Source organism: Phyllostomus discolor, chromosome 4 (genome assembly GCF_004126475.2).
Source record: "Phyllostomus discolor isolate MPI-MPIP mPhyDis1 chromosome 4, mPhyDis1.pri.v3, whole genome shotgun sequence".
Taxonomy (NCBI): Eukaryota; Metazoa; Chordata; class Mammalia; order Chiroptera; family Phyllostomidae; genus Phyllostomus; species Phyllostomus discolor.
Window position 1 is genome coordinate 33001627 of NC_040906.2, and position 16224 is coordinate 33017850.

General features: G+C 37.3%; 1 protein-coding gene across 2 annotated transcripts in view; it reads right to left on the minus strand.

Moving 5' to 3' along the window:
• Positions 1-15989, minus strand: part of SLC39A10 (solute carrier family 39 member 10) — a 48590-nt gene extending 32601 nt beyond the window's left edge. Inside the window, exons 1-2 of one of the 2 annotated variants that reach the window (XM_028508678.2) lie at positions 15675-15989; positions 1020-2059 (exon numbers count right to left, since the gene is read on the minus strand). In XM_028508678.2, coding sequence (XP_028364479.1) covers positions 1020-2048 — 1029 coding nt within the window. In that variant the 5' untranslated portion in view covers positions 2049-2059; positions 15675-15989. Of the gene's footprint in view, positions 1-1019; positions 2547-15674 lie in introns of those variants that run through there. The other variant, XM_028508679.2, reaches the window with a different exon arrangement.
• Positions 15990-16224: the final 235 nt, after the last annotated feature.

The following is a 16224-nucleotide window of genomic DNA, read 5'->3' on the forward strand; positions in this document are numbered from 1 at the left end:
AGAGTAATAAATGAATATATTTCTTTAAAAGTATACTAAAATTTTAAAATATGAGTTATATTAAAATCAGTGTTTATACTGCTAAGAACCAAGTACCTAATGATTTCTCCAGGAAGAAACACCAAAATATTTACTTAGATGCAAAACATACTTCAATAATAGAGACATAAATAACAAAGGGTGAAGTTGTATTCCACATTTGATGGTGCTTTCATACGTATGAATAACAAATTCAACAATTTTTTAAAGCTTGAGTGATAAAAATTAAACAAAGGTGTTAATATATATTTAACGAAACAAAAATAAATGTGTATAAGATGACTAGTTAAAAAAAAAACTAAGAAGGAACCAATCAAATGTTAAAGCACTCAAAAAAATCATGAAAATTTAGAAGAAAACCACAATCACCCCATTACTATTAGCTTCCTATTACATCTTTTTATTTCAGCCTAAATCTGTCAAAGGCATGAAAAAAAAAAAAACAAACTATATTATGAGCAAGTAGGCCATATCATAAAGTGATATAGAAAAAAAAAACCTACCATATTTACAAAATACCTGATACAGAGCTACATTAATGACTGGGAACCAATTCATAATTAATTCAACAACTTAATAATTTTGAATAAGAAACTTGTCAAGCTACTTCCCCAGAGGGAAAACTGACTAGAGTATCTGGAAACCAACTAATAGTAACAACATGAAAACTAACTTGGGAAGTCTAAAAAAGTCATAAGCAAGTCAGTAAAATAAAGAATGAATACAAGAGTATAATTTCTAACAACCTTCAAACATTTAGATTTTAAGAACCTAAATTTGAGAACAAAGAATGCAAGTGAAAATCCAGATAAAGATCTCTCATCTGATTTTAATTCTTTGATGTATTTATTTTACATTACCTAGAAATCACCTACAAATAAGTTTGAATATGATTAACTATTCCACTGTTACTTCTCTTTTTACCTAAAATGCTCCCCCATTATCTGAGAATTATGGAGCAACCACCTTCTTATACTTACCTCATGTTGACGGTCATCTTCATTATGATCTTTATGACTTGTAGCTGAATAAATTGCACTTTTTTTAACATGTGGTACTTCTCGCTTTCGAGTATGTCGAAGTTCACCTTCATCATCAGGATCAGGATCTTGGTGTCCATGACCAGGATCATGACCAGGATCGTGAACAGTATGTTCTGGAAGATGTACATGGGAATGACCTGGGCTATGTACACGATCCGGTTTATGAACCCGATTATGTTCATATTGTTCACCCTGATCATGGTTAGGAGGAAAACCTGGTGTAATAACCTCTGAATTTTCATGACTTTTCTTCCCTTTTCTCTTCCTCTTTCCTTTTGGTAGCTTACTTTCCGATTGCTCCTGTGTTTTATTGGTCTCTGTCGAAGGTTCATGGCTAGGCTCTCCATGCTCACTGTGAGTAATGGAATCATTAGGAAAATGCTGAGTAGTGTTATGATCGAGGTTATGATGATGCAAACAATGGTGATGACATAAGCGATGATTGCGATCATGTATATGTTTATCATCAGATTTGACAGATACTTCAATTGTCTCTTTCTCTGGATCACACTTATGGTATCTTTTTGTTGATATGCTGGTCACAGTTTGATTTTCTGAATTTAAATGCTTATGGGAATGCTGATGGTTATGTGAGTGAAAATGCTTTCCCTCTTGAACTGCCAAAATATCTAAGTGAGAAACATGATCGTGGCCAAGATCCTCATGATTAATCTCGACTACTTTGATCTCTCCAAGGCCCAAGTTTGTTAAAAGTTTCTCCAGACCAAAAAAGGATAATCTTCCATTTTTACCATAACGGTCAAAAAGTTTCTCAATATAATATTTTTTTTCATTTTCAGCATCCTGCACTGAAAATTTGCTCGACTCTGACTCCGTCATTCCATGATGGTGTCTGTGATGTTCTTCGGGACCGTGCTCATGGTCTCCATGGCAGTGGTTGCAATGATGAAAAATAAATGTCAGCAAACAAATGAGGCAAAATTTTGTGTGCATATGTACCTTCATTTCTACTTTTCCTAAAGGGATTTAAAAAGAAAGGCACATATTAGTTAGTTTATACTTAGTCACACTCAAAATAATCATAAGCTTTCCAGCAGTTGCCAATCCACTGGGCAAATGTTTTACCCCATTCTTTCATGGCTATTAATCATTCTTTCCTTTCCAATTCTATGTAAAAATGGCTTCTTTTATCAAAACAGCGTATAGTCCTTTGAATTAATACAAACTGTTCAAGACTCATCCACCAAACTACTCTGACTCCCTCTTAGCACAACACTTGAGTGTGTATATATTTATACAGGAATTGCTGGCTTTCTTCCTATCTGGTCCTTCACAAAGTCTGCTGATCATGCTCTTGAGGCCATGGTCAGTGCAATAAGGCAGGATGAAATAAAGGGATAAAATGTATGAGTCAAAAGGAAAATAAACTGTCATTATTCACAAATAGCAGGATTGGGTACATAGAAAATCCAAAAGAATCTCTAAGAATTAGTAAATTAATTTAGTCAAGTTGCTGGATATAAGGACATTATAACCAAAAGTCAACTGTATTTCTATATACCAGCAATAATTAGAAAATGAAATTAGAAAACAGTATTATTTACAATAGCCAATAGCTAGGAATAAATGTAACAAAAGATTTGCAAAACCTTTACATAAAGAAAAAGAATCAGATATTATTGAGAGAAATTAAAGACCTATATAAATGGATGACTATATTGAGTTTATGATTGAATATGATGCAGATCCAATGTAATCTTGATAAAAATCCCAGCAGTGTCCTGGCCAAGTAACTCAGCTGGTTAGAATGTTGTTCCCATATGCCAAGGTTGCAGGTTTGATCCCAGTCAGGGCACATACAAAAAGCAACCAATGAATACATAAATAAGTGGAACAACCAATTGTCATTTCTTTCTCTTTCTCTCTCTCTTTCTCTCTCTCTCTCTCTCTCTCTCTCTCTCTCTCTCTCTCTCTCCCCCTTTTGCTCTTTCTAAAGAATCAATTAATTTTACAAAAATTCAAACAGAAGTAATTTTGTGAGAATTTGAGGTATTTTTTGCATTCAGGTGGAAAAAGAAAGGGCCAAGAGTGGCCAAGACACTTTTAAAAAAAGAGAACACTCTGATGAGATCAGAGCACTTACTCCACCAGTTACTAAAGAGTGTGGTATTTGGTTTAAGAACAAACAAACATACCAAAGAAACAAAATAGAGCATGTAAAAATAGGAAAGGATTCTCTTTTCCTTGGTGGTTGGTCAACTAAATTTCCATGTAGAAGAAAAAATAAATAAAGCAATCCCCATCCTCATATTATTGAAATCAATTACAGATGGATTTAAACCTAAAACAAAAACTGTTGAAGCAATAAAATGCTCAGAACTGTGCTGTCCAATATGGCAACCACAAGCCACACTGGTTACTTAAATTTAAACTAACTACAATTACACTAAAAATTCGGCTTCTTAGTCACCCTAAGCTACATTTTAAATGCTCAATAGCCACATTGGATCATTGCTATTATAATGGACAGTGTGGACATTGGACATGCCCATCATCTCAAAATGTTCTCTTGGCCACATGCTTCTAGACATGGAAATATGTGGGTCAATTATGTAATTTTAAAGTTTTCTACAGTAAACTGGTGAAAGTAATTTTCATGCTCTATTTTTTTATTTATACATTTTTTCCTTTTTATTGTATTTATTAGGGTGATAATGATTAACAAAATTGTACAGGTTTCAGGTGTTCATGCTCTATTTTATTTAACCCACTATATCTAAAATACTGTTTTAATATGTAATCAATATAAAAATTCTTACTGAGATTTTTAGATTCTTTTTTAATACTATGTCTTTGAAATAATATGTATTACATAGAACATCTTAATTCAGACTAGCCATATTTCAAGTGCTCGATTTCCACATGGGGCTACTAGTGGCTACTGTATTGTGAAGTGCACATTTATTTGGGAGACTAACTTCAAGACCTTCGAGATAGAGATGTAAAAAGCATTATAAAGTATAGCACATTAAAATTAAGAAATTTCTGTTCATCAAGTTTTCATTAAGAGACTAAAATGGCAAGTCACAATTTAGGAGATTACCAGTGTTACCAGTCAAGAATACAGAAGGAATTTCCACAGATCAGCTGAAGGCCAAGAAACAACTTGGTGGGGAAATGCAGGGGAAGTGTGAACATGTACTTCATAAGACAGCTAAATTTCTCAGAAGCAAATGAAGATTCTCAACCGTGGTAGTCATCAGTGAAATGTAAAATAAAATCACAATTAGATACCACTGTATACCAACAAGGATGAATGGAATGTAAAAGATGTAAGCAAGGATATGGAGTCTACTGGAACCTGTATGCACTGCTGATGGGATGGTAGCTTGGTATCTTTCAGAAACTGTTTGGCAGGATCTGACAGAAGCTGAGCACAAGCAAACCCACTCACACAGCAATTCTACTTGTAGGTATACGATCAGCAGAAATGGCGCAGGGGCACCAACAGACATGAACATAAAAGTTCACACGATTGTTATTCATTATAGCTCAAAAACAGAAAAAGGCCAAATGTTCATCAATAGTAGAATAACTAAATAAAACAATAATCTTACAATGAAATACTACACAGAAATGAAAATAAAAGTATAGCTTCATGCATTAACAGATGAATTTTACAAATACTAGATGGAGTGAAAAATGACAAACACTAAAGAAACCATACTGCACAATTCTATCTATCTATCTATCTATCTATAGAGAGAGAGAGTGTCAAAATTTGGCTAAACTAAACCAAGATAATGTTTACTTTTTAAAAGAAAGGTAAGGGGCAATAGTTGTGATTAAAAAGTATGGTAGTGTTCTCTTTCTTGCCTTGAATAATGGTATTGCTTTGTGATAATTCACTGCACTTATACTCTGTACTTTTCTGTACATATAATATATTGCAATGAAAAGACTTTAGAAATCTAATTTCCTGTCTGCTGGTTTGATTCCCAATCAGGACACATGCTTGGGTTGTAGGCCAGGTCCCCAAGTAGGGGTGTGCAAGAGGCAACCAGTCAATGTTTCTCTCACACATCAATGTTTTTCTCCCTCTCTTTCTCCCTCCCTCCCCTCACTCTAAAAATAAATAAAATCTCTAAAAAAAACCCCATGGAACTGGCACAGGGAGGGACAAATAGACCAGAGGAACAGAGGACAATTCAGAAACAACAAAAAAATATTGAATGTATAAACATGGTTGTTTCTCACACAATACATAAGTCAATTCCAAGATTCAAAACCTAAATATGAAAAGCAAGATCCTTAACAAATTTTGGAAGAAAATACAGGAGAATGTCATAATTTTAGGGTAGGGAAACATTTTTCAGATAAGACACAGAAAGCACAAACTTAAAGAAAATGTTTGATTAATTTAATTATGCTAAATTCTTTAAGTATTACTTGATAATAAAGAACACTATAAACAAAGCATATGATGATCCTTACCCTAGCAGATATTTGCAATGTGTATATATAAGCACATAAAAATTATCTGGGATATATGGAATGAACGCATACACACACACACACACACACACACAAACTCCAATACTGCATAGACAACTACACAAAGGATATAAACAAGACAGCTGTTTGAGAAGCAACATGATTACTAATAATTAACTTATGTACCAAGGGATTAATAGGTAAACATTAGTATCTGACAATACCAGGTGTTAAGCAAAGATGTAATGAAGAGCAATAGAAACTATCCTACACTGCTGGTGGAAGTACATATTGGTACCACCATTCTGGGAAGCAATCTGACATCTACTGAAGCTGAATATTAATGCACTCTACAGTCCCCAAATCCCACTTCAGTCTATCTCCTCTAGAGAAACTCTCGTACTTAGGCATAAGAAACACGCAAACTCAAGAATCTTTACTGTATATTTTGAATTTTTTATAACAAGGTGCTTTGGTTAAAAATAACATTATCAACCAACTAAACAAACAGGAAATTTCCATATAAAAAGCAGTGAGGAAAAATGGGTGGTTCCAGAACAATTACATGACCAAAAATCCAGGCCCTCTTTCATTCTCAGATTTGTTCTCTCAGTCTCAAGAAACCTGCTGTTGCTTCAACCATTCCATCAGTGCACAACCAAATCCAAAGCTGGAGCATTTACCCTCAACTTGCAGAGCTGTGTTCTCTTCCAAATCATCGCCACTGTCATTCTAATAGTTACTGCCACTGCCTCAAACCCATCCACCTGCACTCTTCCCTTTGTTCTCCTTTTTCAGCATCTCATCACTGTCGTCACACACCTCTGATCCTGCACCAGCCTGCCATCCGTAAGCATTGCCAGGTACAATTACCTTTCCTTTCCATGAGGTTAAAAAAAAAAAATCACAGAATATTCAGGGCAATCTTTTGTAACATATTTTGAAGTTGATAGCACATACTACTTCTTCGCCACCAAGGAAGTTTTCCGTCTGATTAATTTTAACCATCCTTATACTTACTTTAAACCATCAAGGCCCTCTTAATTGTTGAACCAAGTGAAATGATTCTGTTCTATTTACTAGAATCTTACAAAAGTGTACTAAAATTTCAAAGCTACTTTACTTTTACTAGCAAACTACCAATCTCATTATCAATCCCTCTTTATTAACAAGTTTAACAGTATCCAATAAACAATGGGGGGGGGGGCAAAAGTAGGTTTACAGTTGTCTGTATGGAAAATAATACAATAATTAACAAGTAATAATGCAAGAATAAACTGTGTTTCTCATAGACAACTGTAAACTCACTTTTGCTGCACCCTGTATACGGAAATTACATAAATTCCTCTGCAAATATAGAGTGTTCCTGTTCTTAGGGTACACTCCCTTTTCTCATAAAGTTACATTTATATACCCAGACCTGGGGTAGGTTTTGTGATATATAGGTACATAGAAAAATAAAAAGGGAAATATTTTAAGTTATTAAGGCCAGAAAAACAAAGTAGTGCATAAAAGGAAACAATTTATTACAATAGCTAAGTTGTAAATAACATTTTTAGCCATAAAAATGTAATTCTAACTACTCTTCTAAACCAAAATTGCAATATGATTGCACTGAAACCTGGGGTTGAGGAAATGGGAGGGTATACGGATAGATGGAAAGAATGCTAAATCCTCATCTTTCATTAGACAGACAATGGCTGAAACTGCAAATGAATGAAGAGTAAGGAACACGTTGGAGACATGGCAGTGCAGAGCAAAATAATCATCTTAAGGAGTTCCTTGTCTTTCTAGACAGAAGAAATCTAGAAGAAGAAAGGGGACTGATTATTTTTCCTTTTCCCTAAAAACTTCAAAGAACTATTTAATTCTTTAAACTATATTCAGGTATGACTTTGGAAAAAAAAGAACTAAAAATAAAAGCCAGCAATTATGAATCCTAAAAAAAGTTTTGGTTAAACAAAATCACATTATGTCACATGGGAAGAAAATAAATTACTCTCAGTTTCAAGATTTCCACAAGCTTTTCTGGAGTTTTAATCACAATATGCAATCATTTTAATTTCAATTTGTGCTATTGGATAATTCTAAGATGTGGGAAAAGACTACAAAAATTTTAAATTTAAAGGTTTGGTGATGATATACTTCCAAATTGGTTTCTAGAGAAATTAAGTTTTGCTACACTGCTACCAGCAATATGATCACAGCATTCTCAGTAATACTTGGTGTATCAGTTTTGGAATAAGATCTTTCCTTGTTTTTATTTGTACTTTAAAAATCATTCCTGGTGTCTCAGTATTTTTATCAACATCTATGTGCTTTCATACAACATGACTTGGTCATATTATCTGGCCAGTGTCTTTTAACTTTAATTACAATGGTTTTCCCTGTCACAGATGTTTTCATTATATGCCCTATGAAATTGTTTCTGTAATTCCTTCTATGATTTCTAAATTTAAGAAGTTTCTTCTCCCCATATCTAATACCTATTTTCTTCTTTTAAAAAACTATAATTAAAGTGAACACTGCTCACAAAGAACTAGGATCTCCCTAACGTCCATGACTTTTTTCAGGGGAAATAAAAATACCCACTGAGCTAACAAAGAATACTCTCACAAACTTACCTGTTAAGAAAGTTTCTATTTTAGCCTCAATAAAACTTTCAAGTACTTGTGTTTAAGCAAAAATATTCATAGGAAAAAGCTCTAACATTTGTTTTATAAACTATAAATTATATTAGGTACTACATAATATTTTATTTACAGTGAATCTACAGAACAGTTTTCTTAGAAGCTCTTTCAGCGATTTGATTTTAGCATGCCTTTCTGATTTTCTCTTCTTTTTAAAAAACGGTACAATTATTTTCTTGAAAATAAACTTTTTATTTACACTGGTTATATATTTTACATCCAATTATTCACTTTATTTGAAAAAACTCTAATACACTAATTAAAATGAAAATCATAAAAAGTATGTTCCACATCACTCACTGCTGGTGGGAATGTAAATAAACTGGTACAGCCACCGCAGAAAACATTATGAAAGTTCCTCAAATCATCAAGAGTTACCATACAACCCAGTCATCTCTCTTCTGGGTATCTAACCTCCAAATTTGAAAACATTTATTTGCAAAAATATATGCACCCCTATGTTCACAGCAGCATTATTCATGGTGGCCAAGACATGGAAACTATCAAAGTGTCCTTCAATAGAGGACTGGGTAAAGACGTGGTGAGTATATAATATGGACTACTCCTCAGCCATAAGTAAAAGTGAAATACTGCCATTTGTGACAACATGGATGGCTCGAGAATATCATGCTAAGCAAAGCAAGCTAAGAAAAAGTGAAGAAACATCTGATTTCCCTCATGTGGGATATAAAACTGAAAGCAACAAATGAACAAGTAAGAAAAACAAACACCCAAGACACAGACAACAGTAGGGAGACAAACAGAGCCAAAGGGGCTAGTAAAGGGTATAAAAGGGGTCAAATATACAGTAATGGAAAATTTGACTTTGGGTGGTGGGCATACAGTTGATGTATCATAGAACAAATACACTTGAAACCCATATAATTTTACAATGTCACCAACATCATTAAATTTTTAAAAATTTAATTTTTAAAAAGTATGCTCTAGCCCCGGCTGGTGTGGCTCAGAGGCTCGCTGGCATGCGTTGTGGGCCAGGTCCCCAGTTTGAGGGGAGCGAGAGGCAACAGATCGGTGTTTCTCTTGCACATGAATGTTTCTCTCCCTTCTATTTCTCCCTCCCTTCTTCTCTCTCTAAATAAATTTTTAAAATCTTAAAAAAAAATAAAAGTTATAAAGTCAGTTGAAATCCTACTCTAAAAAAGATCTATGGGAATAAAAACCAATCTCATTGCTTTATAATATATATTATATATAGTATCTAGTTCTTTTTATGTGATTTTATATGTAATTATGTAATAATTAAATACTACATTACAATCATGTTTTTCTACTATTACTGTTTTACTGGCTCATTGTTTTATAATGTAATAAATCATGTTTCATACTATTTATCTTGGTAAGGCATGTAAAATCAATTTTCCCATATCCCCCTTCATCAAGAGGCAATGTTCCTGTATAACAAAGTATGCCTCTTCACCAACAGACTAAAGTTAACAATTCACCTTCGGAAGAGGTGCACTAAGCGTTATACCAAAACACTGGTTCACAGGCTCTTAAACGTGATCATGTGTTGTTTAATAAGGGGAGTGGGCAGCGGGGAAGAGGAGGAAAGGGAAACAGGACCGAGGCAGAGAAGGCATAAAAATAAGTATGAAATATATTCTGCTCTGAAGGAGGTACAGGAAGATACAATCACCTTTCAAATTAGTAAACTGTGAGAGATGCTACAAAAGGAGTGGAAACAGTGTGACAGTGTTAGGTGATAGCTCAGAGTTGAAGGCCAAGGGCTTCACATTCCCAAGCCAAGCAAACATAATAAAGGGTGTTGAACTTCCTACAGAGAGAAAATGGACCTGTGAAGAGATGAAAGGCTTCTACACACTAATAGGTGACTGAACACGTGAGAACTCACATTACCTATGAATTTATATTTGAAAGAATGTATTCCTACTAAAGTATTTTACACATATAGATTCTAAACTATTTTACGTAATAGCAACATGTCAAATAATGACAGAGCATTAAGAACTGGATCCAAGGGTTGGCAGGCTTAAAAGGACCAGATAGTTAACATTTTAGGTTTTGCAGGCAATATAGTATTATATTTAAGGCAACTACTTAATTTTACCATTATGGCACCAAAGTAGCCACATATAATACAAACACAAGTGAGAAGGCTGTGTTTCAGTAATATGTAATTTACAAAAGCAGGTTGATTTGGCCTGTGGGGCATAGTTTGATGATCCTTCACTTAACCTACACATTTTTTTTTTAAAACTACCAATTCAGTAGACAAGTGGAAGGAAAACCACTATCTTAAAACTCAGAAATTCACAAAATACGTAAAGTGAATTCAAAAGAAAGTTTAGAAAAATTTAGAAGTGTGAGGGCACATCTAAAATGGTTTCTTTTTATTTAAAGATATTGAAGTTACATCCCTGGGTTGTAGGCCATGACCCCCAGCAACCACACAGTGATGTTTCTCTCTCTCTCTCTCTCTCTCCCCCTTCCCTCTCTAAAAATAATAAATAAATTCTTTAAAAAAAAAGATATTGAAGTAACAGAACAGTAGATGTATACACTTTTTAAAGATTTTATTCACTTCTTTTTAGAGAGAGGGGAAGAGAGGGAGAAGAGGAACATTGATGTGAAAGGGAAACATCAACTGGCTACCTCTGGCATGTGCTCCACCCAGGGACCAAACCCCAACCCGGGTTCGGGGCCCTAAGCAGAATCAACTGGCAACCCCTCGTTTTGTGGGAAGTCAACCAAACAACTGAGTCACACAAGTCAGGGCTGTGTATCTTTGTTACCCTATTACCACATCTGAAGGCTATTTTGATTTTCTCCTTCCTGTATGAATGATAATAAATCTAAAAACTAAAGTGATCACTGATTAACAAATTTTAAATAATTACTAGAGGATGAAAAATAACTTTTATGCATAATTCATAGTAATTCTTCTACTAACAATACTTGTGGTCCTATAAAAGTACATTATCTTATTATGTTGATAGGATTAAGATACTTCCTAAAGCATTGTGATTCACTTTTCAAATCCCCAAAAACCTCCTTTCTGCATGAAATGGATGGTCCCCACAAGCAGGGCACATATTAAGGCTAACATGGCTGATAGAAATGTTAACACAAGACAAGTATTATCTGATACCCCATTCTCTTTCAGCAAGCAGTGAAATATCTAAACTATAATGAGTAATTATAAAATCGTCTGCCACTCCTAATGAATACAATTCAAACACTGAGTAGGATTTTAGATTTTATCCCTATGCTTACACCAGTTATACCACCACCACCACCCCATTCCAGTAACATCTTTTAGTGTGACAAATCTAATATGAAAAATCTATTAAAATATCCCTTTTATCTGGCAACAACAAAAAACCCATTATGTTCTGATAAGACAATAGAAATATATTATGGTATTTAACACTATTATTTATAATGTGATATAACAATAAATTGTGTTGTTTAAATGCCTGAATATTCGGTGTAGTTTCTTAAGCGGCTGGAATAATTTCAATGTTATTGTTATTGAAAACTTTATGATTTCAGTTGTAAATTTCCTTAATACCTACTGAGCACACTTTTAAATATTCTAATCACTGTACAGTTTTGAGATTATATTAGCTTATTTTGGAAAAACCTAAAAGTCATTGTGTGGCCCACACAGAACTTATGAATAGAAATAAAAAGAAAAATAGTAGTTTGGAATATTGATAACTGGCACAATTTGGAACTACACAAATGACTATAAAAAATCATGTGGTTATTAAAGGTCCTAGAGACTATTTTTCAAAGATCATTCTATGAAAGTCATAGCTCAAAATAAACTTAAACTTAAAAAAAAGTTCACAATGCAATTTTTGCATTTTCCATTTTATTTCAGTACAGTCGAGGCAATACAAAGTTATATGGGATTAAGTGGATCCAGAAAGCAGTTTTTCAATATCCCTTTTTCAAGACAAAGCCCTGATTAAATTAATAAAATTGCTGCCATTCATAGACAAAGCTAACTTCAAAGATACACCTTTAACATATACCCCTCTTCCAGCTTTGAAAAGTCCCCTACAGGCCATGGCAGAGGTCAGCTGGCTAGGGCATCGTCCTGATATATACCAAGGTTGTGGGTTCAATCCCATCAGGGCACATATGAGAACTAACCAAATACTGCATAAATAAGTGGAACAACAAATCAACATTTCTCTCTGTAAAATCAGTAAGTAGAAAGAAATCCCCATATACTTTTGCAAGGCAATTTGGCATTATACTGTTTTATTTCCACCCAAAACTCACCCAGTATTTGGAAAATTGGGAGCTAAAAGCAATCAAAATTAACCAATTCAAAATGACTATATCCATCTTATTAGTAACACTAACCAGCAGCTGGAGGAAATCGTAAGTAGACTAGACATATAGCACCAAGAAATCTAATTGTAATCTAAATAGATCTTTTTTTAGGGAAAGATGTGGGTGAAACTAAGTTCCAGAAAACTTCAAGGGGAACGAAACACTAGGGGGCAGCATCAAGCTGTTGGGACACGCCGGGCTCTCTTCTGACTTGGAAACCTTCAACTCAAGTTAGGCCCTGACTGGTGTGGCTCAATGGGTTGGGCATCATCCTGCAAGCTGAGATTGCTGGTGGGATTCCTGATGGGTCCAGCACGTGCGTGGGTGGCTGGCCGCACCCCCGTCCCAGCATTGGGCCCCTTTGGGGGATGTGTGAGAGGTGACTGATTGGTATTTCTTTTTCACATGGACGTTTCTCTCCCTCCCTTCCCCTCACTAAATAGAAATAGAATTTTTTAAAAACACTAAAGTTAGTATATTCTTTAATGAGTATTTCACTATTTAACAAAAAATGATTTAATAGGGTTATGAAACTTGTTATAAGGGAAAAGAACTAGTTTTGTTTTGATTGCCTACACTTTCTTTTTCTACTGTGTACTTTGTTTCGCCTCTAGTGATTATCAGTCTAAAAATGCACTAGTGATAATGTCCTTTTGATGTCAAACAATGCAAACCTATGGTATTTCCATTCTTAAGGTGGGCGCTACATAGACAAGGGATGACATTTTTATCCAAAAAACTTCCTTGGGCTAATACTAAATTTGTATTGTATTCAATTAACATTTTTAACTTAATTAAAGAGCTTAACCACCAAGCTTTCAAATCACTGAATGTGTCCATGAGCATTATGTGACAAAAAACTGTGGAGCAAGTACCCCTCAGAGTTTAGTCTGGCACGGGAAACTCAAGATGTGTGTATATAATTATAAGTTGGAATATACAACAGAGGCAGAAAAAATTCTGTGGGTTATTTCATATAACTAAGAGAATAACAAGATAACTATCAATGCAAAGGCCCCATAGAAACCATTAAACCTAATAAGAAAAATCTAAACCTTATGTTCTGGGGGTAATCAAGTGTTAGGGGAAAAAATAGAAAGCAGTCTTTCAACCGCTAAAGAACTTAAATGTTCATGTACTTAAAAAATGTAAAATGAATTAACTATCTGGAGCCCTCTGGTTCATTATGTCATTTATTTATTACAGTAAACTCATGTCGTAGGATTTTTTTAGTACTTCCAGTTCATTGATTAAAAAGATTAAGTAACTTACTCAAAGTAACCAAACTAGTTAATAATGGGCCAACGTTTTCAACCTTAGTTCTTACTCCAAAGCTGAAAAATCTTGCCAGTACTGGCCAATATCAGAGGTAGATAAGGAGAGGAGGGAAGAGAATACTAAGGTAAATTCACTTTAAAAGCAAATGATCATTTGAGAGACTAATTTCCCTTGCTATGATACCTATATCCTATATTGTCCATAAATCAGTTAAAAATAAAACAAAACCAAAAATATTCCCTAGAGTAGTACCTAAACTTCAGGCCTTCTAAAGTTCTTCAAATCCCATACTCTAAAAAAGAACTGTATTGGCTTTATTTTTTTAATCCTCACCCAAGGATATATTTATTTATTTCAGAGAGTAAAGGAAGAGAAGGAAAGAGAAATTCTATGAGAGAGAAATACCCATCGGTTGTCTTGAACAAATGACATAGGAAGTCATAATATAAACCAGTACACAAGTCCTGATTTAAGGCTTTCGATCACCTTACCAAAATCGACTATATTCTAAATTCTCCAGCTTTCCCAAAATCTTACTTGCTTTTCTTATGTAGAATTTAGATAAGAATCCACACGTGCACACACACAAATGAAATTGAAACCTGTCACATGTTAGCTCAGATCCATTAAGAATGAGTCAGTTCCAAAGTAAAACCAGAGTACGGAAGAGCCGTAAGATATTATGTGCTTTAATGTCAGCTTTTATTAGTCAAAACAGGGACCGGAGAGAAGGACCCCAAGAGCTGTGGATCCTGCGGTGATATTTCTTGCTTGTGTCCAGCTCCTAAGACGGCCCATGTGGGCAGGCTCCCACGTGAGCGGCTCTTTACAGAAGCCACAGGAAGACCTTCAACGTCACGTCAGCCGCGCCCTCCGAGGCCCCCCTCTCAGCTGGGGCACTCGGGGGTCCCAAGGGAGAAACTGTAGGAGTTGAGCAGATCCCCAGACCCGGGGAGGGTGGGCGCTAAGTCTCCCCTACATTCTCCCCCGCCTGGCCCCACAGCGATCTCCGCCGAGGGGCTTTCAGGAACAAAGCCCGGGCAGCAGCGGCACCACCTCCCTGCCCACCGGCCTCCCCCATCGGCCGAGCCCCACCGAACCCTCCGCACCAGGGACCCCGCGGGCCTACATGTGAACTCCCCTGTGCCCCGCCTCGGCTTTTCGGTTGGTGGGGGGGGGGGAAACCAAGCCCCCACGAGGCCTCCCACGGTCGGAGCACAGGTATACCACCAACCGTTAGCCTCCCGGTGCCGGAACTGCAGCGCCCAGGCTCCATCCCAGGGCCCCCGGCTCGACCCCACGACAGATCGAGGGGAGGATGGGGGAGGTAGAATCGCAGGCATTCAATACCATCCCACGCCAAGCCCCTCCAAGACCTGACTGTGGATGCTCCCACCCTCCGCCCCCAGGCCACGGCAGCGCAGCCCCCTCACCCAGCCCCCTAACCGCCGCTTGCCCCAGCGGTCACTCCCTCGCTCTCTATGCCGCTGCTCAGCCTCTACAGGAGGCTAAGTCCGGCAGGGGATCCCGCACGCGGGATTAGAGGCTGCCCGGTCGCCGCCAACCCCAGGGCAGCTCACAGCCGACACGAGGAGCCGCGGTTCCCCACGCGCTGCCCCACGCGCTTCGCTCCGGCTCGCCACCGCCGCCAATTGCAGCAGCTGCAGGAACTCCAGCGCCCGGATCCCCGAGGGTCCCCCAGCCACCACTCCCAGGTTCTTGTCTCCCTTTCTACACCCTCCCCACTCCCACCCGCGCCGTCCTGGGACTCGGAGTCTCCGCTGCGCTTGGGGCCGGTTCTGGGGGAGGGAATGTAAACAAATCGGGGTTTTATAGTTACCTCACACTCGAGTGCCGTGTGCATCTCCTCTCCGCTCGGTACCAAACCCCGGCTGCACCAAATCGTTTATTCACCAAAGCTGGCTGCGCTAACTGCGGCGCGCAGGCCCGCACGTCAGACGCCACACTACGCTAGCGGCGTACAGAGCCCACTCAGGTCCCTGCGCAGCCGCACCCCGTCCTCCTAGTGGGTGCTACGCTCTGAGCGTACTCGCATCACCCAGCCATTCACTTTGGATAACGCAGCTTTCGTAGGGGGACCACCACCACTCCTAGGTCCCGCTCGGGCCATAGGAGCAATCGGAAATGCGAGTCTACGCAAAATGCGGAGCTCAGTGGCTCCGCGCTGGGTTTGTTCCAAGAAAGAACAGCGCGGAGGAGTTGGGGCGGCTTCTAACGCATGCGTGGAGCGCCCTTTACCACTTGCCTTTTCTCCCGGCTTTGCAAGTTGGTTACCGCGGCCTGGGGAAGGCGGATGAGTGATGAGTAATGAAAGCTCCAAGCACAAATGCTTTACCAGAAGATTTTAGATTGATAGATTTGGATGTTTA